General features: G+C 37.9%; 1 protein-coding gene across 4 annotated transcripts in view; it reads left to right on the forward strand.

The window, feature by feature from the left end:
• The window catches only part of LOC136675857 (histone H3.3A), a 47,083-nt gene extending 20,650 nt beyond the window's left edge, over positions 1-26,433 (forward strand). Inside the window, exons 2-5 of one of the 4 annotated variants that reach the window (XM_066652639.1) lie at positions 17,832-17,899; positions 24,360-24,501; positions 24,717-24,870; positions 25,032-26,433. In XM_066652639.1, coding sequence (XP_066508736.1) covers positions 24,374-24,501; positions 24,717-24,870; positions 25,032-25,160 — 411 coding nt within the window. In that variant the 5' untranslated portion in view covers positions 17,832-17,899; positions 24,360-24,373 and the 3' untranslated portion in view covers positions 25,161-26,433. Of the gene's footprint in view, positions 1-17,831; positions 17,900-19,124; positions 19,284-23,820; positions 23,959-24,359; positions 24,502-24,716; positions 24,871-25,031 lie in introns of those variants that run through there. The other 3 variants (XM_066652638.1, XM_066652640.1, XM_066652637.1) reach the window with 3 other exon arrangements.
• The last annotated feature ends 488 nt before the right edge of the window (positions 26,434-26,921 follow it).

Consider the following 26,921-nt stretch of genomic DNA (forward strand, 5'->3'; position numbering starts at 1 on the left):
ATCAGCACAGTAGCTGTTGAAGAATTAATGTTCTTTTTGGACCGTTCCCAAAGTAATTAAAATTTAGAAAATATCAAAAAGTTCCAAAATAGAACCTTCCTCCTCAGGGAGGCGTGCTCGTTCCGGAAGCATTACAAAGACCAATCGAGTGAAGTTCAAAGCAAATCAAAGTATTTATTACAATACTGGATCCAGGAGAACTTATACATAAGAAACGCAAAGTGCCCTTTCCACGCAAAGTTCTGACTCATCGCATCTGACTCCACAGTTTTATAGCTGATATGACGTATACCCTACTGGCAAGGCGTTTCTGACTGATTAACATATATTAATATGCATAATAAGACATGTTAGTACTCATGTTTCTCGCGTGCAGGTTTCACATGCACCTGTGACCCCAAAACCTTAATTCTTAGGTAGGCTTGACAATATACCTTTTCTTCCCACACTCCTTTTGTCACCAAAATTTAGAGGAGTCACTAATGGACTTAAGGTCACTGAGATGCCCTAAAGTTCAACTCCCCCTTTTGGCTAACACTTGTAATTTATGTGAGCCTAAGTGCAGATCTGTTCAATGTTAGAGGTCTAAGAATTTAGAAAGGTGCTAATACTGAGTCAACATGCCAGTTAGTGTGCAGATTCTAAACTTGTTTAAATGCCTGTCTAAATACTGGTTAGTCATTCATATGAGTGCATATAAGATACAAGATTTCACACAATTATAAATGCTTAATTTAAACTAATCATTTAAGGATATTTGTCCACTAACACAAAGTAATAAAATGATTTTTCACAACAATTCCCCCTTTTGACCTGTCCAACTGACAGGTCAATACATTTATATAAATGGTAAGCAATTAATGTTAGATTGGTCTGCCTAGGTCACCCCCGGGTTGGCAAGTGACTTAGGTAGAGCGTGATGGCAGATTGTGGTGGTAGCGGCAATTACACCGCTCCTGTTAGGAGTGGACACCTCTGTCCTACCACTCACCCTCTGGACTAAGAGATTACAATGAGCCCTATATGTGTATGTGTTAAAGTGTATTCTTCATCCGTTGGTAGGGATCTGCGCTGGGGGCAAGGATAGACTTTCCTTGTCGTGCCCCTGCCTCAGGGGATTATTCTGCCCCTATGTTGGTTGAGGCTGCTTGATCAGCCTCTTCTGACGTGTTGTTTTCCTTCAGTGAATGTTTGATGTTAGGTGTCGGTGCGGCTCTGCACTGTGTGAGGTGGTGAGGCGCATTGTTGGGGCCCGAAAATGGCATGCCTCTCACTAATTCAAAAGGAGTAAATCCTATAGTTCTATTTACTGAACTACAGACACTAATTAAAGCAATTGGAAGGGCCTCAAGCCAATTCATGCCAGTGACCAGTTTGATTTTTGCTAATTTGGTTTTCAAAGTTTGATTCATCCTCTCCACCTGACCTTGTGAGGCAGGATGATACACACAACCATAGCTATGGAGCAGCCCCAACGACTGCTCCACCTACTGCAGTGTTTTACTCGTGAAATGACTCCCGTTATCTGAAAACATTTTCCTAGGAAACCCATGGTTCGGAATCCAACAATTAATCAGAAACTTACAGACTGATTTTGCATCTTCCCTCAGAGTGGGAGTGCCTCTACCCACCCCGAAAATCTATCTACAACGACCAGGAGATATCTATATCTCCTAATGGGGTCAATCATATCTGTGTAATCCATTTGAATCTCATGTCCATGAGAATCTGGCAATGGAAACCTTCCTGGAGCTAGTTTAAATGCTTTTGCTACATTCTGAGTGTTATAAATCTGACATTTAGTGATGTAATCAACCACTAATGCTGACATGTATGGGTGCCACCATTGTTTTAGATTTTCCAGTGTTTGTTGTTTTCCCATATGTGCCACTTCTAATGCTGAAATTACTGCTAGCAGTTCTGCGTTCCCCCTTTTTCTGAAACAGTACACCATTAATCACAGTGTCAGTTTCAGAAACATCCATGTAAAAAGTAAGGAATAGTCAGGTCTGGCTAAGTCAACTGCAACAGATAAGGCTTTTTTAACATCTATAAACGCCTGTTCAGACTCCACCGTCCAAGTGAGCTTACCAGACAAATTTCTCATCCCTAGCGATTTCACCATGTCCCTAAAAGGTTGTGTTCGTCCGACAAAGTCAGGAATGTATTGTCTGCTGTAACCAGTCAGTTCTAAAAATGCTAACATGTCTTACACAGTCTCTGGTTTTTTGTTTATATTGGGCAATCCAAATTGGTTGTGTAATATTCCTACAAAAAGAGACAGGTGTCTGATTAGTATATCCTACATCATCTGGCCCTATGGACCACAATGTGTCAGGTAGTGATGCTAATAATACCTCCATCTGTAGATAATCACAGTCCTCACAACCATGGTGTCTAGGCAGCAATTGATGATGTAATGTGACTTGGATGGGTGAGTTATCAGTGATGTGATATGTCTGTGTGGACTGCGAAAACATGACACCAGGCAGCTGGGTCCGGACCCAATCCGTGGCCTCATTTGCTCTTTTTACCATAGGGCCCAACTGCTTGGCCTCGTGTTTCTGATGGAGAGCTAGTGAAATGTGTGGTGCCGCCGTGTCAGACAGTTTATACCAATAATGTTGTTGTGGTGTTAGTGAAACAGGAGATGCCACCCCTTCATGACCCACATAAATCCCTGTGGTATCAACCGACCACTTTGTACCCTCTAATTCTGTTTGAAAAGCTTCATAGTAAGTTAAATTCCCCCCTTACATCATAAAACAGGGTGACATAGAATGGGTCGGGCGGAGGGACGTAGGGTGCCATGGCTGTAATCCAAGGCGACCACTGGTGGAACAAAGTAATGAGTCGTGGTGACTGGTCCGTCTGTCCAGTCACTAAAGCCCAGTAAATGTCTACCGACTCATCCTGCTGAGGTCTCATCAGATACATACCATCAGTGTACCCCACTACTGCCACAGTTTTGTGTCCGTCCAACCACATAAGTGTAATCCCATCTGGTTGACATAAAATAGTGACTCCCATTTTCATCAACAAGTCTCTACCACAAATGTTCAAGGGTGCTTGTGGTGCAATTAAAAATGAATGTGACACAGTCTGTGTACCAGTGCTGACTGGCAAATGTCTTGTTTTTGGCAGTGATGTAGGTTTCCCCGAAAAGCCCCTTACTTGCACAGTGTGTTCGCTCATCAGATGTGCAGGTAATACTGGGTTGATGGCTGACCATGTGGCTCCCGTGTCTACCAGAAAAAGGATTTCGGAGGCCCCCACAGTTAATGACAGCATGGGTTCTGCCCTGGCCCTGCTGTCCTGGTGCTCCTCTGGGCCCCGTCAATGTCCACCCCACGGCTCCATGCTGTATTGGCCAGCAGGAAGATGTGATGGCTCCGGTTTTGGTGCCGCCTGTGGGTGTGGTGCCTGGTGTGGATAGCTGGTGTCAGTAGAAAGTGGTGCTCTACATTGTGCTACCCAGTGGTCCAAAGCTCCACATCTTAGGCACGCCCCTGTCCGGCGGCGGACCCTGCCCCTCCACCTGCCATTACCGCGCCCCCTGCCCCCTGAGTAGGGCTGATATGGGAAATATGGAGTTGTTTCATAATTATATGGTGGGTTTTGTGGTGGCCCAGATTGAGTAGGCATGTATGTGTTTGTGTTCATAAATATTATTGGTGATTGCATATGTGGCAGTGCAGTCATAGGCATCATGGTGTCAGACTTTGTTTGCTTTTTATTATCATTTATAGATTTCCTGGCTTCTGCTAGTTGATCAGTTAGTAGGTCTCTTTGTAACTTAAGTATCTCCTTGTCTTTATTATCTAATTTTTCCTTATATTTGTTCATATGGAACAAAACATGTCTAACCCACAGGTCATGTGGTGCGTCAGGGTCCATATTATGATCGTCCTCAATTTTGTCCTTTATGTGGGCTGGCAAGCCTTTCAAAACTGCAGTTCTAAACCAAACCACCTGCTGCCCCCTAGCAGGGTGAACCCCTGTAGTGTTAAACCAGTCCACGAACCGAAAAAGCTCTTAAGTCAGAAGCAAATAACACGCCAATATATAAAATATAATTTGTAATAAACAGAAAAAACCAAAGACTATATTTTAGATAACCGAACACACTTATCAGTCAACAAGCCACCCTCGTATCTATTATGTGGAGTATCAATTTCCAACCGAACAAAACAAACATCATCAGCACACCGTTAAAAAGGCAGTCAAATTACAAGATATATTATAAGAAGTGAAAACAAAATTTTGAGAACTACAGAAATAGCAAGCAAAATCAAATTCAAAATCAAAAACAAAATATGTTATGATGAACGAAAAATTCAAACCGAGGCAGAAAATAAATTTTTAACACGAACTACCACAGTTAAAAAATGCAAACTAAACCGGAAAAATAATATTCTTAAGACAATAAGCAGTAAACAAAATACAAAATATATTTTATCCACCACAAATCTAAATTAACATTATCAAAGAAACCAGATTCAAAATTAGAGCAAGTGTTCAATTAACAATTTTCCCTTTAATACCCATGTTTAAACCTTACAGTTTCCCCAATGTATCCTATTAATTACTCAGCTTTACACCTTGCTCTCCTTTCACCTATTCTCAACCTCTAAAAACGTCTTTCTGGAGCTCATTGTCTATATTTTCTTAATGTATAGTCTCCAAGAAAGCTCATTTAATTTACTTTATATATTTTGTTTTAAAACGTCTTCCGTTCAGGCTCATTGTCATAAATAAACAAACCCCTCATTTTATTGAAGTTCATATTCTTGAAATAACTGTCCTTGAACGAAGCTCATACGTTTTACCATTACAAATTTCTTTCCCTATTAATTTCTAAATCTCTCATTCTTTATCCCATTTCCCGTTCTCTTTAAACACACTCTCTCTCTGACACTCTCTAGGCAGAGGTGTCTTTTCTCCCTTTTTCACTAAACACCCACAGAAAATTTATGGCTCTTTACAGCACATCAAAAGATTAGTTCTCCCCAGACACACTCTCAAGGGCAACCGCAGAAGAAAAGGGGGTTGATCAGTCCCCCACTTTCTCCTTTTTCTCCCAAAAAAATTATTTCAGCTGACACACACACATACACTGCAAGACACTCCTCTATCGCCCTCTAGCGAGCAAAAACATACACGACAGTCATGTCACAGCCTCTAAGAATAACACAGGCTCTCAGAACAGACATAAAACATGAATACACAATCAAATTTCATTAAAATACACAACCAACTCTGGCGGGAACAACTTCCGCTCTTTTTATTTTTAATTATTTCGCGGGGACAAATTCCGCTCCTATTTTTTAATTAATTCGCGGGGACAACTTCCGCTCCTATTTTTTAATTAATTCGCGGGGACAACTTCCGCTCCTATTTTTTAATTAATTCGCGGGGACAACTTCCGCTCCTATTTTTTAATTAATTCGCGGGGACAACTTCGGCTCCTATTTTTTAATTAATTCGCGGGGACAACTTCGGCTCCTATTTTTTAATTAATTCGCGGGGACACTTGATACTTCAGAGGGAACCACCCCTCTCGGACGGCCTTTCCGACCGGGCAATTAACTCGATACCTCGTCAGGTTCCGAGTGGAGGACGCCACTACTCAGTTTAAAAATGTTTAATACTTCGGGGCAGACCACGCCCCCGGACGACCTATCGACCGGGCAATTAATCCGGTACCTCTTCAGGTTCCGAATGGAGGACGCCACCACTCAGTCTCAAGATGGGAACCAATCATCCATTTATTCCATTTTAAATTCCATAACCAAGCAACCCCAAATGTATAAACCAATAATAAATTGATTTGCTCATTACCTCACTCCAGACCGCCTTCAGGCCTCCGCACCACTCTGATTTAGAAATTCCAATATGCAGAATTTGAATAAAACAGGGTCTGCTCACCCACCTCAATAAATTGCGGCCGCGAGTGGAAAGGAGTCCGAAGTCAGTCTTGTTCTCAAACTTCCGCACGTCCGGGGTCACCAATTGAAGAATTAATGTTCTTTTTGGACTGTTCCCAAAGTAATTAAAATTTAGAAAATATCAAAAAGTTCCAAAATAGAACCTTCCTCCTCAGGGAGGCGTGCTCGTTCCGGAAGCATTACAAAGACCAATCGAGTGAAGTTCAAAGCAAATCAAAGTATTTATTACAATACTGGATCCAGGAGAACTAATACATAAGAAACGCAAAGTGCCCTTTCCATGCAAAGTTCTGACTCATCGCATCTGACTCCACAGTTTTATAGCTGATATGACGTATACCCTACTGGCAAGGCGTTTCTGACTGATTAACATATATTAATATGCATAATAAGACATGTTAGTACTCATGTTTCTCGCGTGCAGGTTTCACATGCACCTGTGACCCCAAAACCTTAATTCTTAGGTAGGCTTGACAATATACCTTTTCTTCCCACACTCCTTTTGTCACCAAAATTTAGAGGAGTCACTAATGGACTTAAGGTCACTGAGATGCCCTAAAGTTCAACTCCCCCTTTTGGCTAACACTTGTAATTTATGTGAGCCTAAGTGCAGATCTGTTCAATGTTAGAGGTCTAAGAATTTAGAAAGGTGCTAATACTGAGTCAACATGCCAGTTAGTGTGCAGATTCTAAACTTGTTTAAATGCCTGTCTAAATACTGGTTAGTCATTCATATGAGTGCATATAAGATACAAGATTTCACACAATTATAAATGCTTAATTTTAACTAATCATTTAAGGATATTTGTCCACTAACACAAAGTAATAAAATGATTTTTCACAACACTGTTTACCAAGTTAATTTTAGGTCATTGTGATGTCTTATTGATGTCAATTTATTAACATGTTTTCTTTAAAGCCATACTTTAGTCATAATTTGTGCTGTGTATTTAAAGTTTCACACCAAATGTTTGTATTCACAAGATCACATGTAAACATAAAGAATGTCAAATATATAATATCTAAAAAAAAGTTTAAATACATACCCAGTCATAGCTAATCATAATAGATATATGAACGTGCAACAAAAATACAAAAATATACACAGTGTGAGATTAAAGCAGAATATTACTTCATTTAATACATGAAAACATTTACAAATATACTTCAAATAATTTCCCCACCCATTTTTAGCACAGGTGTTTTCACATCACTTGTTAGTGGTTTTAATGTCATGGTTGATCTGTTTATAACATACTAAATAAATAAATGCTCTCTTTGTTTCTCACTCACGTACACACACACATAACATTACACGCAATATTCATTATTTTTGCCTTCCTTTTCCACCGCATCTCTCTGGGGCAAGCCATGAGTTTCCTTAAAAATATAACGACATTTTAATCAGCAGGCTTTATATAGTATTATAAGTTTATTATATATTATACATTTTGTTCTTACCAGTAGAAACTAAATTAAGTGTCCAAGCATAAGCACTCTGAACAGTGTTTGGAGTAAACTGAACAGTTTAGAACTCTCTAGTATTTTGATTTAATCCGCTGTGAGCCATATCCTGCAGCTGTGGCTGTGTATGATTTACAGATCAGGAGATCTGCTGCCTTGGTTTTAAGTGAGGCATTTTAGAAATGTAATATGAATGGCAAACAATAAATAAAATATGTTAATGGAAATGCTGTAGATAAGAACTGGATCCAAACTTTTAGCTAAATTTTAGTTGCTACCCCTGCCAAAATTTAACATAATGTTTAAAATATCTACAAATTCAAGTAGCATTTCAACGTTAAGTCAACATCATATTCACAACCAAAATCTAGCATGTTGAAAATTGGCCGTGTTGGATTCAGGCCGCGACCTGAATAAAACAAAAACAAAAATGTCACATCAACGTTGTTTGCCCACCAGGAAATGGTCTTATTGCAGTCTGTAGGTAAATAATTATTAAAACACTTTCAACTTTGTACATGCTGTTACTGCAGTATCTCAACAAATATAAGTGGCAGAGCCCTAAACAGTAATTGAACTATAACTCAAACAAACTTTGCCCAAATCAAACCAAAATTGGTATAAATATGTAGGTCAATATGCAGAACAATTGTGCCAAATATGATCAAAATGCACATATAGGGCGTGCTACAGTTGGCCAGTTACTGGTTTTATAGCTTTTTATTATTCAATATAGTGCCACCTAGGGATGCAGTAACTCCAAAATGAGTAGGGTATTCTCTGAATCCCATGGGAAAGGACCTTGTGCATTTTCATAGCATATGGCAAAAGTAACAGCTGTATTTGTGTGATGCTTGGAAGCCACACAGTAATGAAAGTTCAACATATTTTTGATAACAGTTAAAATTCAGGTTCTTAAGATTCTTCTGATGCCACATATGTCCATATTTAGTTATTATCCAGGAATGAGTTGGCAAATATATGTAGGTTAAATCTCACCAGTGCATTCAATGCACACACTCTGTTATGCTCCCATCAGCCCTTCCCTCTCCCACTCCTGCAAACACACACAGACTGGAGTCCACAGCTACCCCTTCCTTTCACACTCAGACTCTGCAGCAACAACAGAACACCAAGGGCCACATTTAAAAACACTACAAAAACACCAAATCATGGCTTCTGTCTCAGGAATGGTCAGGTGTAAACACATTGGGTATTTTCCAGCGAACACACACTGTCTGAAAGAGGCCCAACTTTATACCTCCTTCTCTCACTCCATCTCCACAGAGACAACAGAACATCAAGGACCACCTTTATAAACAGTACAAAAACTACCCTAAAGTGTGGCTTCTGCCATATGCTGATGTGAATATATGCTTGGACCCTGTAAATTGCCTCTTTTGGCTATATTCTTTTATTGTTCCTTCTTGTAATGCTTTGGCAATATTTTTCTAACAATCATGCCAATAAAGCTATCTGAATCTGAAACTGAATCTCAGAGAGAGAGAGAGAGAGAGAAAGAGAGAGATGTTACAGCTGTAAGTCAAAAATACTTTTGCCATGTTATGAAAATGCACAAGCTATTTTTCATATGAGCTTCAGAAAACGTCATTACATTTTGTTTTTACTCCATCCTTAGGTGGTGCTATAATAAATTAAAAACTTAATTTTAAGTTATTTTTCCAAATGTAAAGCTACCTATATGTGCATTTGGATCTTATATGGCACACTTCATAAGAGTAATGCCATGCACATGCGTACCCATTTTGCTTTCATTTGGGTCAAGTTTGATTTTATTGCTCAAAGAGTGCATCAAGCTCCATCCACTCAGGTTTATTGAAATATTGCAGCATCAGCTTGTTCAAATATCAAACTTTTTGATAATTATTTACCTACAGGCAATACAGATTGCAATGGGACCAATTGTTCGTTCACAGGATAAAAATCCAGGGACTAGTTGAAAAAGCTCCATTTTCACATTCCTGACAATTCAGGAAAAACTGCATTTTTTGAAAATAGTTGCAATTTCAATGTAATGAGACACTAGGGAGAGCATATTATAAAGCTAATGTCATGTTGATATGTTAAATTTTCACTGAGATATTCCATATTGTCAGGTTAAATACATGAATTGGGAGTTACATGAGCCCAGCTGCACCTTGTTAGAGCTCCTGACACAACATCCCCTTTTTAAAATTTTTTTGAATTTGGGTCCCATTTTTGTTGCTCTAGGTTTTCTTTGGTGTATATGTTAATGCAATGGCTGCATGCAAGAAACAGCTCATTCTTACCCCAGGTATGTCGCCTGACTAAAACCTGACTCACCTCCGCCTGACATAATTTGCGTGTTATCAGTCTACCAGAGGGTGCAAAAAGGATGATCCTATCAGCTTTATCAAGAGACAGCTCCCGTCTGTGAGGTGAGGAAAGCAATGAGAGAGGCTGGTGTACAGTCGTTCCTGTTATATCCAGCTGTTTTAGAGGTAATCCTGAAAGGGGAAGTTCACTTATTGCATACCCCAGAGGATGCCCAACAGCTCCTGGCTTCTGCTACAGCTATGTTATGAATGCTACCAGCAAATGGTTCTACAAATTGTTATGCAATCGGGACAGGGGCTTATGCTTAGTTTGAGCTCATAACACAATAGTTCATTGCATTTCTAAACCTTTCTTTAAGTGTTTATCTTGGTAGTGGGGGTGGAGTTGTCATGATTGTCTAGACACTGGCTATGTTAATGTCGTTGCCACAGACCTCAACATGGGAGGATAGTTGACATGGGTATGTTTTTGCCCAGTCAACAGAGTTTGCTCTTTAGAGGGTAATGTAAGGTGTGTTGACACAGTGCATTTTGGGATGCGATTTTGAAAGTTGTGCAGTTGGAGAGTACATGTGTATTTTTTGTTTTTGATGTATGTTTATTTTGCTTTGATCTAAAGAATAGATTTGTTTGATTTTCATTCTAAACTTTAAGTCTCTGAACATTTTGAGCTCGAACATTAATGGGTTAAATGAGTCTCTTAAGTGTTCTAGTTTTCAAGATCTCCTTCATAGAAAACACATTGATGTTGCTCTGGTTCAGGAATCCCACTTGAGAAAAGATTCTGTTCCCAAATGCAATAATAGGTATTACAGAATTGCAGCTTATGCAACTGCAAAGAGCGCAACAAAAGGGGTACTTATATTGATAAGAAGAAATTTGCAGATTGAGATATAAGATCAGGGGGATGAAGAAGGAAGAATTACATATGTAACAACTAATATGAGAAATAAAAAATTGCTTTAGTTTCAGTCTATGCCCCTACTCCAAGAGACCTGGAATTTATCCCCTTTTTGTTGAACCATCTGGCTGTTTTTTTTGTTTTTTTTTTGAGTTGGTGGTGAGAGCAGACATGAATACAATAATGGACCATAACTTAGATCAATCATGTAGTGGAGCATCTTAGAATCAGTCAACTTCAATCACTGAACTCAAACAACGTCTTACTGAGTTGTCTCTGGTGGATTGTTGGCAACATTTCAACCCAACTGCTAGACTATACACCTTCTTTTCTGCAAGACATAAATCTTTTTCTAGAATTTAGTTTTTGTTCATGTCCACTACACTTGTCTCAGCAATAGATAATATTGATATATAGCCAATGTCACTGTTGGACCATTATAGTATTTTTGCAAAAATAAAATTAACTGTAGGTCAATCTTGCGCCCCTAGATGTCATTTTAATACAAATTTGAGGATTGTGTTCTAAATTTAGAAGCAAACTGGCAGACTTTCTTAGTTTTAATCAAGGTTCAGTAGATGACCCTAGAACATTATGGGCAGTGGTAAAAGGATTTATTAGGGACAATTTTATTGTGTATGCTTCCTGGTTACACAAACTACATCAACAAAAAATATCTGATCTTGAAAAAAAACTTGGAATCAGAGGTGGAATTAGTGTTCAATCTCATGTTAAATTAGCAGAAATATTTTTGTTAAAAAATGAACTTAATACGATTTTTAAGTAAAAGGCAGAATCTCTTATTAAAAGAGTTGGGCAAAATTACTATTTTAATGGAAATAGACCAAGCCATCTTCAAGCATGGAAACTTCGTAATAATGAAAAATTCTCAAATATTATAGCAATAAAATCTCAAGGTGTAATACTGCTCACAGAACAATCCCAAATCAACGATGCATTTCATATTTTCTGTGAAGATTTATATGCATCAGAGTCTCATAGTGATCCCACAGATTATTCAGCAAGTTTCAGGATATTACACTTTTTGAACTGCAAGAGGCATTACATACACAAAACAAGGGAAATCACCTGGACGGGATGGGATTCCAGTAGAATTTTATATATGTTTTTGGGCTGAGCTTGGACCATTGATGTTAGATATTATTATATATTCATTAGATATAAGTGAATTTCATCACAATGCTCATAACAAGTCATACAATAGCTAATGCCCAGTTTCATTTATTAACACTGATATGAAATCATTCAAAAAAGTATTGGCTAGACGCTTAAAATCACTTGCACCTGCAATCAATCATAGTGACCAAACCGGTTTTATAAAGTCCTGCTCTGCACCCAATAACATTAGGCGTCTTTTGCATATTATCCACGTAGCAGATATATCCAAGGCACAATGGGTGATATTATCGCTTGATGCCTTTGACCGACTTGAGTGCCAATATTTGTGGTCTACCTTAGAACAGTTTGGCTTCAGTCTGAAGATAAAAATGTTCTTTGGACCATTCTCAAAGTATTTAAAATTTACCAACTCATGAGAAAATAACAAAAAGGTCCAAAATACACCCTCCCTCTTCGGGGGAGGCGTGTCCGTCACGAGAGAGTCACAGACACCAGTCGAGTGAAGTTCAAAGCAAATCAAAGTATTTATTTAACAATACTGGATCCAGGAGAACTAACACATTGAGAACAGTGTGATACCCCTCCCAAGTGAAGCTCTGACCTCACATGATCTGACTCCAACAGTTATACCCCAGATGACGTATAGCCTGGTGATGAGGCGTTTCTGGCTGATTAGCGTATATTAATATGCATAATTTCACGTGTTAGTACTCAGCTCTTCACGTGCAATATTCAGGTGGCTGTTGTGACCCTGAAGACATTCATTATCTGGCCAGGCTGACAATGGGCTTCTCTTCCCAGCCCTCTTTTCCCAAGAGACTAAAATTTAGGGAGTCAGAAATACACTTCAAGGTCACAAACAGAAGCTACAGATCAGCGCCTCCGTGACCAACACTATGATGTCAGTGTGTTACAATCCTGGAGTGCACATCTGTTCAAGGTTAGACGTTAAGAATTAAAAATGTGTAAATATCAAGTTATCATGCCATATAGTGAAGTTAGCTTATAATATGTCTTTAAGAGTAATTATCATATGAGTTAGTAGTGCAGGATCAAGCAAAAATGTTTAACTACATGTGTAAGTAATACATGATGTAAATGCTGGTTAGTCATTCATATAAATGCATATAGGGTACAGGATTTCACACAATGAGTATGTAGTTATAAATGCTAATTTATCTAATCATCATTTAAGGATATTTGTCAACAAACACAAAGTAATAAAATTGTTTTCTACAACAAGTCCTAGACTTATTGCCTGGATTAAAACACTTTATACAAACCCATCTGCAATGGTCCTTACAGGTAGTAAATGCTCAGCATCCTTTTCGTTAGGACAAGGTACATGTCAAGGTTGTCCATTGTCAGAGCTTTTGTTTACCATATCATTGGAACCCCCTGGCCCAAGCTGTTCGCAGAGCAACGTTCAATTTGCCTATTGTAGTGAATGGGTCCCACCATCATATTTCTTTATTTGTGGATGATAATGTTGTTTCTGAATGACCCAACATATTCCATCCCACCTTTGCTTAATTTATTTAATGATTTCAGCAAACTGTCAGGTTACAAGATAAACTGGGAAAATTCTGCGCTCTTCCCTTTAAATATTCAGTTGACTCCTGATATACTTTCAATAAAAGTCCTTGTAGTTGAGCATCTGAAATATTTAGGAATAGACATGTGCTGGTCATAAAATTAGAATATCATGAAAAAGTTGATTTATTTCAGTAATTCCATACAAAATGTGAATTAAATGTATAATATTCATATATATATTGCCACACATATATACAAACCAGATTCCAAAAAAGTTGGGACACTAAACAAATTGTGAATAAAAACTGAATGCAATGATGTGGAGGTGCCAACATCTAATATTTTATTCAGAATAGAACACAAATCACAGATCAAAAGTTTAAACTGAGAGAATGTATCATTTTAAGGGGCAAATATGTTGTTTCAAAATTTCATGGCGTCAACAAATCCCAAAAAAGTTGGGACAAGGCCATTTTTAACCACTGTGTGGCATCCCCCCTTCTTCTTACAACACTCAACAGACGTCTGGGGACAGATGAGACCAGTTTCTCAAGTTTAGAAATAGGAATACTCCATTACTACTAACATTCATGTCTAATACAGGCCTCTAACTGTTCGTCTTGGGCCTTTTTTTTCGCACCTTCCTCTTTATGATGCGCCAAATGTTCTCTACAGGTGAAAGATCTGGACTGCAGGCTGGCCATTTCGGTACCCGGATCCTTCTCCTACGTAGCCATGATGTTGTGATTGCTGCAGAATGTGGTTTGGCATTATCTTGTTGAGAAATGCAGGGTCTTCTCTGAAAGAGATGACGTCTAGATGGGAGCATATGTTGTTCTAGAACCTGAACATAGTTCTGTGCATTAATGGTGCCTTTCCAGACATGCAAGCTGCCCATGCCACAAGCACTCATGCAACCACATACCATCAGTGATGCAGGCTTCTGAACGGAGCGTTGATAACAACTTGGGTTATCCTTGTCTGAGCTTGAGGAGCTTGCTAAGAAATGGCTTCCTCTTTGCACTGTAGAGTTTCAGCTGGCAACAGCGGATGGCACGGTGGATTGTGTTCACTGACAATGCTTTCTGGAAGTATTCCTGAGCCCATTTTGTTATTTCCTTGACAGTGGCATTCCTGTTAGAGGTGCAGTAACGTTTAAGGGCCCGGAGATCACGAGCATCCAGTAGAGTTTTACGGCCTTGACCCTTATGCACAGCAATTGTTCCAGATTCTCTGAATCTTTTGATGATGTTATGCACGGTTGATGATGATAACTTAAAAGTCTTTGCTATTTTACGCTGGGTAACACCATTCTGGTATTGCTGCACTATCTTTCTGCGCAACAATGGTGGAATTGGTGATCCTCTAACCATCTTGGCTTCAGAGAGACACTGACACTCTGAGAAGCTCTTTTTATACCCAATCATGTTGTCAATTGACCTAATTAGTGTTAATTGTTCTTCCAGCTGTTCGTTATATGCTCAATTTCTTTTTTCCAGCCACTTATTGCTTCTTGTCCCACCTTTTTTGGGATTTGTTGACACTGTGAATTTTTGAATCAACATATTTTTCCTTTAAAATGTTCCATTTATTCAGAATAAACTTTTGATTTGTCATCTATGTTCTATTACGAATAAAACATTGACATTTGCCATAAACAATTTGTTTAGTGTCCCAACTTTTTTGGAATCCGTATTGTATATTCATTGCACACAGACTGATATATTTCAAGTGTAAGAATATTACATTCATTACAAGTTAATGAATATAACTGACAACTAATGAAAATGCCAAATTCAGTATCTCAGAAAATTTGAATATTGAATATGCTGGCCAACTGAAAAGTATGAACATGAAAAGTATGAGCATGCACAGCACTAAATACTTAGTTGGGGCTCCTTTTGTCTGAATTAATGCAGCAATGCAGTGTGCCAAGGAGTCTATCAGTCTGTGGCACTGCTCAGGTGTTATGAGAGCCCAGGTTGCTCTTATAGTTGCCTTCAGCTCTTCTGCATCTTCCTCTTCACAATACCCCATAGATTTTCTATGGGGTTAAGGTCAGGCGAGTTTGCTGACCAATTAAGAACAGGGATAACACGGTCCTTAAACCAGGTACTGGTAGCTTTGGCACTGTGTGCAGGTGCCAAGTCCTGTTGGAAAATTAAATCTGCATCTCCATAAAGTTGGTCAGCAGCAGGAAGCATGAAGTGCTCTAAAACTTCCTGGTAGATGGCTGCGTTGACCTTGGACCTCAGAACAAACAGTGGACAAGCAGATGACATGGCACCACAAACCATCACTGACTGTGGAAACTTTACACTGGATCTCAAGCAATGTGGATTCTGTGCCTCTCCTCTCTTCCTCGGAGACCTTGATTTCCAAAGGAAATGAAAAATTTACTTTCATCAAAGAACAAAACTTTGGACCACTCAGCAGCAGTCCAGTCCTTTTTGGAAGCGAGACGCTTCTGACGCTGTCTCTTGTTCAAGAGTGACTTGAAACAAGGAATGCAACAACTAAAACCCATGTCTTGCATACGTCTGTGTGTGGTGGTTCTTGAAGCATTGACCCCAGCTGCAGTCCAGTCTTTGTGAATCTCCCCCACATTTTTGAATGGGTTTTGTTTCACAATCCTAACCAGGGCGCGATTATCCCTTTTGCTTGTACACTTTTTTCTACCACGTTTTCCTTCCCTTCACCTCTCTATTAATGCGCTTGGACACAGAGCTCTGTGAACAGCCAGCCTCTTTAGCAATTACCTTTTGTGTCTTGCCCTACTTGTGTAAGGTGTCAATGGTCGTCTTTTGGGCAACTGTCAAGTCAGCAGTCTTCCCATCATCATGTAGCCTACAGATATAGACTTAGAGACCTTTAAAGGCCTTTGCAGGTGTTTTGAGTTAATTAGCTGATTAGAGTGTGGCACCAGGTGTCTTCAATATTGAACCTTTTCACAATATTCCAATTTTCTGAGATACTGAATTTGGGGTTTTCATTAATGGTCAGTTATAATCATCTAATTAAAAGTAATAAACACTTGAAATATCGGTCTGTGTGTAATGAATGGGTATAATATACAAGTTTCACATTTTTAATGGAATTACTGAAATAAATCAATGATATTTTTCATGATATTTTAATTTCATGACCAGCACCTGTATATCCCTTTTCTATAAAACAGTCAATAAGAATTTCTATGGTGTGCTTAGGCATATTACATCTGATACGCTTAAATGGACAAAACTTCCCACTTCTTTACAGGCTAGGATTGCGGTGGTGAAAATTAATATTCTGAAGAGATTATACTTTATCTATATGATACCTCTATCTCCACCCAATGAACATTTACACACATAATATCTAAATATATCTGGAATAGTAAGCGACCTCAGATAAAGATACCCACTCTACAAAGATTCAAATGTGGTTTGGCCCTTTCAGATTTTAAATTCTACACTCAAGAATTTACCTTACAACCTCTATCAGTTTGGCTCACTTATATATATATATATATATATATATATATATATATAGTGGGCCATTTATATGGATACACCTTAATAAAATGGGAATGATTGGTGAAATTAACTTCCTGTTTGTGGCACATTAGTATATGTGAGGGGGGTTATATATATATATATATATATATATATATATATATATATATATATATAAAAGAAACCCTTGTTGCTATCAACATGACACTTTGTACACTCTTACAAAGTGTGTCCATGCCAGTCATCTTGATTTGAATGTTCCAGATTTTTTTTTGACAATTATGGACCAGCAAGATCATGGGGATCAGCTCAAAATCCAGGGACTAGTTTGCAAAAATAGGTTATGTGAATTATGCATATTAGCAACAAATCTAAGTGGGCGGAACTTATTAGTTGTATCAACCTTTTTGATTCGTCAGGACCCAAGGATTATGTAGAATAAAAAAAATTATCTACGCCTCATGGTGTGTAAAATCTTAATGAAAGCATTTTCCTTCGCTGTAGCCCCCTTGAGGCCAATCAGGCTCTTTCTTTGCACCTGTAGCGGGAGGGTTTACTATCTTTTGATCTTGCGGTTTGGGCTGTGCAATTTGTTTTAAGGCAGAATTTTTTTGCAGTGAAATAATAATAATAATCTGAACAATTACAATAGGTTTCCTTGCAATGTAGTGCTCGGAACCCTAAAATTCTAAACAAAAGCAATAGGGTTCTATACACAGTGCTTAAATCCTAATTTAAAAACACATTTTAGGTAAAAGTTTGGAATTCCAGTGAGAATGTTGCTGACTTCTTCACACAGGCCTGATTCCTCTGTCTAAATTAAAAATTAACACATGGCAGTTCCTCAAGTCAATATAATGACCTAGTCTGGAAATCTGAGCCTGCAGCTAAGTTATGTACATTAGCAATTTCCTTCAGCTCTTTCCCTGTTAGACTTAAGCTGAATTTTAAGTAATCTGAATAAGTAGAGAAATCTTTGTGGAACATCCTCAGGTAATAAAAATGGTGTCTGCTTCTGTTTTTTGTGCAGGTTTCTCAAGTCTATTGCCATACCTGCCGGCTCTGCAGTGTTTTAATCTCCTGAGAAAGAGAATTAAGGTGATTGAAGCATCCTGCCTGGAGAAGCATGGAGAAGCTTGGAAACAATACTGCCATCTAGTTCCATATAAATTAATACCACACGTTTACTAAAATCAGTTATACTTGAAGTATTAACAAATATATTTGAAAGTTATAAAATAGTTTTTTCCATCTTATTTGAACCATGATACTTTCTGAGTCTGTTCAACACCTGTAGTTTTTATTTACTAATCTTAAAGTCAGGAATTAGAGCCATATTAGCAAAATAAGACATTTTCATGTATAATGAGAAATAAAAGGATTTGACTATTAGCTCCACTGAAAGTTTAATAACTAAATAATCTTCAATACTTTTTTCACCCCAGACAGCGAGCATATATAGATCCACTGGCATAAAAATGTAGGCACACCACTGACCGTAGACCACTGCTGGTCCACCATCAGACCACTGTCCTGTGTACAGGATATACCTCCTCAGATTAAATTCACAGAGATTTGAATTCTGGAAAATAAACTAAAACACATATTACCAACAACTATGAGAGATACGAGTATGCCTGATATAAAATGATTATGCTGAACATGGTGACACTGTGCTGGATTCAAATTATTTACAAGTCTAATTAATAAAGAATAAAAAGAGAACCTAATGGATGAAAATTTAGTAAATGGAAAAGTGCTAAAATGTGGCATTTTGTCTAAAATTCTGTTAAATTACATTTAATCCACACAGGTTACAGACAATGAATGAATGGTCTGCACAGAAAACACTGTGCAAAACGCCTGTGGACCTCCAATTTTGGCCTTGGGACCAACCGTGGTCTGATGTCTTGAAATCAGAGACATTTTTAACATTTGTATTATCATATTGTGGCTGATTTGAAAACCGGTTCCAAATTTTGTGATAATTTCTGAATGTTATGCTTTATATAAACAACCTTTTTTCAGTCCACACTGGTAATGGAAAAATAAAATTGTGTAAGCCCAGGGATACAGTCTGGTTTATTTGATAAAGGTTTATATGGTGAAATGTTTAAGTGAAATTCTGATCAAAAGCGAGTATTTGTTTGAAACAAAATGGCGGACAAGCAGCCATTTCGCTGTCCCTGTTGTTCCGCGGAGCTGCGGGGTGAGATTATTCTTTCCACCCCTATTCCGGTAAACCCCGTCTGTACTGCACTGTGATTGGCCAAATGGATATCGCGTCCCGCGCTATAATTGGTTTTGACCAAATACTGACAAACAATCCGTTTAACAGAAGAGTAAGAATTATTAGCCAATCCCGGCACAGGAAGGCGGGCTTTGCTGGAAAACGGGTGCGAAATAAAAGAATATCTCCAAACACCCAAAATCCAGTTTCAGCTGCTTTTACTGTCGCTTCGTTTTCGGATTAAAATACCAGGTGAGTAACAAAGTAATTGGCGTGTCTGCGTAAATGTACAGAGATGAGAACAGTTCCGTGCTAAAAGGGCTTATTTGGTATGTGTAACAGTGATAAATTAGTTTTAAATGAGTGAAAGAAATAAAGCAGAATAAAGAGAGTGAAATCCGCGCGACGCTCAGGGCTGCTAACGGCTAGCTTCAGCCTCGGACTGAGTTTCGATTGATGTCCTTTTACCGTCGATTAAAGTTAAATCAACCACTCTCTCCGACGCAGAACCGTTTCCGAGCTTCCCGGCACGTTTGCCAATACATCCGGATAAAAAAAACTCTGAATATACTTGTGGATGTTTCTCTTAAACCACCGTTTATTTCGTGCGTTTTCTAAACTGCTATTTTCTCTCTTCCCGCAGTCCCGCTGCAGCCATTATGTCACTATCAAATATGGGCGGCCTTTGTGCTAATTCAACCAATGACAGCTGTCGGTTTTAAACACTGGTCCTTAGGTCCCGCCCCATGGAGCTCTGATTGGATAGGGTGTTGTAGGGAATTATCTCATTGGTTGGAAACGACAGTAGACGAATGACAGTTGGCAACCGGGGGTGTTCCAAAAAGCGAGATTTGTGAGTTAGTAGGATAACTTAAACCTAGAGTTAAAGACTCTGTCCAATAGGAATCTCCTTCAGTTCTTTCCAATTGGTCAAGCTCGACTTAAGATTAATTAATAACTGTCCCAGTGCAGGTGTCATTAAATACACAACTTGGAGTATAAAACATAAAAATTAACAGCACATTACTAAACCACCCTATATATGTTTGGAGTTACAAACACACTTTGTGATTTTAGTTCGATTATTACTGACCAGAAATTATGGGGAAAAAAATGAAGTTTTCTGTTGCAAATTTGCGTTAATATATGACATTATGAAATGGAAAGTATAAAAATGTATAATCCTCTTTATTATCAGTATCTGTCATTTGTTTGAAATACAGTATAAAATCAGTTCTGATGTGCTGGAATTTATTCATGTAGATTGTTATATTTGTTAATAGGGTTTATATTGTGTGGTGATAGGAAAACTGGTGTCTGTTTGAACACAGATGGTGTGATAATTTTCTGTTTGAGGATGTGAAGGTGTATGGAGAGAGAAGTCTCAAAATACTTGACAAATGTGGAAATGTTAATCCACAAATTAAATAAAAGTCACATATGTTTCACTATTCTCAAATAAATATCCCAATCTGTGTTTTAAGGTCTACAGTTTGTACAAATACAGTTAAATTCATAAATACATGTTTGGTTTTCATTTATCATAATTTTATGTGAAAATAAATACATTTGTTTACATTTACATTGCACATATTGATAAAGTCACAATCTCGAATTTAATATTTATTTATAAATTGTTGAATCTGCATTTGTGGATCAAGTCACGCGCCTGTTTTCTGTGACGTACTTTTGTTAATTTCCTCTCGTGGGGTTTTGGATTTTGAGACTTTCCTTTCGCATTTCACTTGATCCAAACACAAATGCAACCTCATCCACAAATTTAGGCATCAGGCGTACAAGTCACTGATAGGTGGCACTGTTTAGGAGGCACTGATTTAGGAAGTATGGGGCCACATTAACATTAAATCGTGCGACTGGATTTACATTATATATATCTGCAATTCATTTATGACTAGACACAATTCTAAATGAAGATATCTCTAATTATATTTTGAGTAGACGAAATAACAATTTGAGATATCTTTAATTACTCTTTGACTAGTGTAAATGATGTTAAATTTACCATTGAGTTCAATGGAAGCTCCAATTCAAGATATCTATCTTAAACTTTCATCGTAGATATCGACAATTAAATTATGACTAGTCAAATAGTAAATTAGAGATATCCTTTTGTTCTCACTAGTCATAATTCCAATTAAAAATATCTTAAATTCCCACTATATTAAGTATATTTTAAATATATTTTAAGATATCTGAAACTAAATTGTAGATTTGAAATTAAATTCTAGATATCTTGAATGAAAATAATGACTAGTCAAAACTAAGTTAGAGATATCCAAAATTGTATGTTTGACTAGTCAGAATTCCTTTTAAGATATCTTCAAATAAATTACAGATATCTTGAACTTATTCGCATTTTGTACTTCTGATAATTTAAATGATAATTCTAACTAGTCAGAATGTTATTATAGATATATTAAATTAATATTTTGACTAGTCAAAACGTAGCTGACTTACATTGCACATTTTAGCGCCATGTAAAAGTTGCCTTTTAACATGCATATTACAGTGGAATTTGGTTTTACATTTTCAGTAAAGTCAATTACAAATATTGGTAGTTGTGAGTTGCTTTTTTGGAGCTTGTTTCTAAAATGTTATTGCCTTTTTGGACTTGCTTCATAGAGATAATGCCCACGAAAATAAGTCAAACGTAATATTTCCACAGTATGGAAGTGATGGTCATATGACATGGTCACATGGACAGAATGCAATTACTGCACCATTTAAGGTGGAGCAGAATATCTGAATAAGAAGCTGGCGAATAAGAACCCAGACAGCGAGCATATATTGGTCCACTGGTATAAACAGGCTGGCACACCACTAATTGTAGACCACTGCTGGTCCACAATCGGACCACTCGGATTACTGTCCTGTATTCTGAATTCGGTGAAGCTGCTTTGTGACAACATCAGTTGTGAAAAGCGCTATATAAATAAATTTGATTTGATTTGATCTGTACAGGATATAACTCATAATAATGAGTATAAGCCTGATATAAAATGATTATGCTAAAAATGTTGACACTGTGCTGGATTTAAATTATTTACTAATCTTATTTATAAAGAATAACAAAAGAACCTAATGAAGGAAAAAATGTAAATTGGACTGTGAATGGAAAAGTGCTAAAATGTGGCATTATGTCTAAAATTCTGTTTAATCACCAGGGTTCCGCCCAGAAAACGCTATGCAAAACACTCGTGGACCTTCAACTTTGCCCTCAGTGGGCTAACAGTGGTCTCCTTGCTGTCAAGGAAGCCAACTTCATTATTGTAGATTCTTCTGTATTTCCCCCAGTCCCTGACATGTAAATAAACTTATGAACATTTTCTCATTCATTTATTACGATATAAGCAACTTTACAGAGAAATATGCCCAAATTCGGTTAAAATGAACACTCATGGCAACCGTTGCGGCACATGGTGGAGACTAATACACACAATGACTACAATTCAGATATCTGAAAATTTTATTTTTGACTAGTCGAATTTGAATTTCTTCAGAGATCTTAAAAGACATTTTGACTAGTAAAAAATATAATTAGATATCTTAAATAACTGTTCTTACTAGAAAGATTGTAAATATCTTAAATTGTGATTGTGACTAGTCAAAATATTGTCGCTAGTCAAAACTGTTGTAGATATCCAGTATTTTATTAAAGATAGGCAGATGAAAGCTATTTTACTTAAAACATTAAATCATTCGTTTTTTGACTAGTCAAATGACAATTTAAGATATCTGCATTTACAATCTGATTAGTAAGATTTAAGACATCAACAATTATATTTTGACTAGTCAAAAAGTCTTTTAAGATATTTCTAATGACGTCAGTGTATTCCTCATCTGATGAGTCATGAATCCTTAATTAGTATTAAAGGTATCTCAAATTCGAATTCGACTAGTCAAAATGACATATCCTATACCTGAATTCTAGTCATTGCATGCATTCGTCGCCCCATGTGCCACCACTGTTGCCAGGTGTGTTCATTTGAACTTATTTTGGATTTATTTTTCTGTAAAGTCGCTTATACCGTAATAACACCAGCTGACGCTCCATTAATGAGAAATTTTAATATGTTTGTTTACATGTCAGGGACTGGGGCAAATACTGAAAAAATCCGCAACGCTGAAGTTGGCTTATTCAGATTCTCTGTTCCACCTTAAATGGTGCAGTAATTGGATTCTGTCGCCAGTAGATGGCAACATATGAACATAATACCATGCACGTTTGGCTTATTTTCTTGGACATTCCCTATAGAGGAAGCAATCCCAAAAAGGCAACTACATTTCAGAAACAAGCTTAAAAAAGCAACCCATAACCACCAATATTTGTAAGTAACTTTACTGAAAATGTAAAACCAAAATCCACTATGATATGAAGACCTGGCAACATTTACATGGCGCTAAAATGTGCTATGTAAATCAACTACGTTTGAACTAGTAACAATAACTATTTAAAATGTCTACAATCACATTCAGAATAGTCAGGAGCGAACAAGAGCGGCGTTTAATGATGGTAACAACAGACCTCCGTAGACCGTGTCTTTCATAAGATGCAAAATTGAGATGCAGCCGCTGCTCTCCCTCAGCCGGAGGGAAGATACCTCACCTAAACAGAAAACGCGCTTCTCATTGGTCTCATTTATTTTTTGGCTTCTCATTTATTTAGCCAATCAGCAGAAAGAGTTAGCTAGCCATCACTTAGAGCGGCAGCCAATGGAGTCACAGTCCCGCCTACAGGGTGTTGTTTTGTGAGGTTCTGAAAACTGGTCAATCCTAAAACACTGGGAAAACAACAGTGCCACCTAGCGGTAACGTGTTCGTCTGCTAGCCATATTTGTGGATGAGGCTGCATTTGTGGATAAAGTAAAATGCGAAAGAAAGTCTCAAAATCCAGACGAAAATACAGGTGAATGACTTGATCTACAAATGCAGATTCAACACTATATTAATACATTTTAAGTTTGAGACTGAGACTTTACAAATATATGCAATATAAATTTAAACAAATGTATTTATTTTCGCATAAAAATATCACATAAAAATAAAATGATCTATGAAAACCAAACACACGTATTTATGAATTTAACTGTATTTGCACAAATTGTAGACAGTGAGACTCAGATTGGGATGTATTTATTTGTGAATAATGAAACATTTGTGACTTGTGTTTAATTTGTGGATTAACATTTATGCATTTGTCAAGTATTTTCAGACTATTCTCTCTCCATAAAGATGGCTTCTATTTTTGTACAGTGTATTTAGAGTTACTTTTAAGGAACCCTGATTTCCCTGTTGTTGGTATTGCAGGAGGTTGAGCAGCGATGGCTCGTACCAAACAGACTGCCCGTAAATCCACAGGAGGAAAAGCCCCTCGCAAACAACTTGCCACTAAAGCAGCTCGCAAGAGTGCACCCTCTACTGGAGGGGTGAAGAAACCCCATCGCTACAGGTGACAGAAAACACTGAGAAATACATCAGTGCTGTATTAAATGTTTTTTAGTTACTGTGCACCTTTTTCATCTGATATTTTAGTAATGTCATCATCTACTGATTATTCTGTTGTTATTCAAATTATGGTAATGCTCCCACAGTTGGTGTATGTTTACAGGATGAATTTAAAGTATATTTGCGTAATTTGTATGTATCTGTATGTGTGTGTTTCAGGCCCGGGACTGTGGCTCTGCGTGAGATCCGTCGGTATCAGAAGTCAACAGAGCTGTTGATCCGGAAGCTACCTTTCCAGCGTCTGGTTCGAGAAATTGCTCAGGATTTTAAGACAGATCTCAGGTTCCAGAGTGCGGCAATTGGAGCTCTGCAGGTCAGAACCGTTCTGTTTACCAAACACTTTTTATTTAACTCTTTCAGAGCTGCCTTGGATAAGGGAGTCTCTTCTAAGATTTGCTGTTGTCTGTAAACCTACAGCTGAAATTATGAGGTGACAACACTCTGTGTCTGTGTGTGTGTGTGTATGTTTTACAGGAGGCCAGTGAGGCATATCTGGTTGGTTTGTTTGAGGATACAAACCTCTGCGCCATTCATGCCAAGCGCGTCACCATCATGCCCAAAGACATCCAGCTTGCCCGCCGGATCCGCGGAGAACGTGCTTAAACCTGCCCCCCTCCAGCCCCTAAAGCCTCCCTATAGCTTCCCTGAACCACCTTTCATCAGCACCCAACCCACCCCCACCCTCAACCTCCCTACCCTTGACCTCCCTGTCCTCTTCTATAAGTGTGGATCAGATCATTGAGATTAAATTGTTAGTTTTTTTTTTTGTGTGTGTGTTTTTTTGTTTTTTTGGTGTTTGTGTGTTTTCTCGGAATTGCGCAAGCATACGTGTGCAGAACTTGTGTCCAATTATTTTCCGCACATCAACGTAGCTGTTAAGTCGTGGGTCCGGGTCCATGGGGTTTGTTCTGTAGGGTGTAGAAGGGAATTAATAAGACTTATTTCAGAGTTGTTTTTTTTTTTGTTTAAATGGATCTTGAGCCCTGTCCATACATCTCTCGCCTCTGAAACACTTCCAAGTCAGAGCTGCACAATCCGAGGAACCAACTGATCCCCACAACGTGTGATATTCAGGAACTGCATTATTAAAGTTCCATGATTAGAGAACATTTGAACATTGTGGGGAAACTATTATAACAGCTGTTAGAATATGAAAATCAGCCCCAATTTACAATAAAAATTGCCACTTGTTAGATTGTGTTAGTTTGATTTGTTAGAGGCTCATTTTCATATTTTAGCACTGTGATGTAGTCTGAAGAAGTAGAGGATGCTAACGATGGAGCGGAGGCTGGAGCAGCTCAAACTCAGACAGGGCCCAGTTCAGAAAAGAGTTCCTCTCCTGCTCAGTTTTCAGAGAAATGGGATCAATACAGAAAGGTGTCAGGTCATGGGTCAGACACAGTTTAAACGAAGGAGTTTGTGATAAACTGTTTTTTAGGGGCTGAACACTCTGGGCTGACTATCGTCTGTCAGTTTCCACTCTGAGCTGGATTTGTGGAACTGTTGGTCTGAAATACTCTCTCTTCATCTGAAACATTTTCCTGTCTTTGTTGTTGAGTGCTTATATTTTATTATTGATTTTTTTTTATCTTTAATAGAGTGGTAGTTTGTCAGTGATTTATTTGTAGGCTGTTTCCCTCAAATTCAGGAAGGAATTGGTTTAATTTTGCTTTTAAGATTGGAATGGTCTGTTGGTTCCTTTGAGAATATAAAAGACATGTGAGTCGTTTCCTTTCTTCGTTTGTCTCTCATGAATCCTGGTGTCATTCTTTGGTGACGGCTCAGGTTTTTCTACATTTTTTTAACAAAATTAAAGAAGCATATCTTTGTGTTTTCAGAATTTACCAAATGGAAAAATAAACGTGTTTTTCCTGAACTATTTCTCCTGGACTCATTTATTAATTCATTCAGGCTCTTGGAGCGGGACTTTTACCCCAGGTCCCTGGATTCATTTACTCAACACCGAAAGAAAACAGCTGGAATTTAGAACATATTTTGGAATTCAGCTTCATTGGTTTGATGGAAAATGTTTGAAAAAAAGTAATCCCGATTTAATCCAGAAACATTGATGTGTTGTCCGTGTGGGTTTTTTCCGGGTGCTCCGGTTTCCTCCCATAGACCAAAAACACTTTGGTAGGTGGATTGGCGACTCAAAAGTGTGTGTGTGTGTGTGTGTGTGTTGCCCTGTGAAGGACTGGCGCCCACTCCAGGGTGTATTCCTGCCTTGTGCCCAATGATTCCAGGTAGGCCCTGGACCCACCGCGAACCTGAACTGGATAAGCGGTTACAGATAATGAATGAATTTATCGTCTACATAAACAATTTAATCTTTAATAAAGATACAATTAAACATAGAATATCTGT

The sequence above is a fragment of the Hoplias malabaricus genome, chromosome X1, assembly GCF_029633855.1.
Source record: "Hoplias malabaricus isolate fHopMal1 chromosome X1, fHopMal1.hap1, whole genome shotgun sequence".
NCBI classification, from domain to species: domain Eukaryota; kingdom Metazoa; phylum Chordata; class Actinopteri; order Characiformes; family Erythrinidae; genus Hoplias; species Hoplias malabaricus.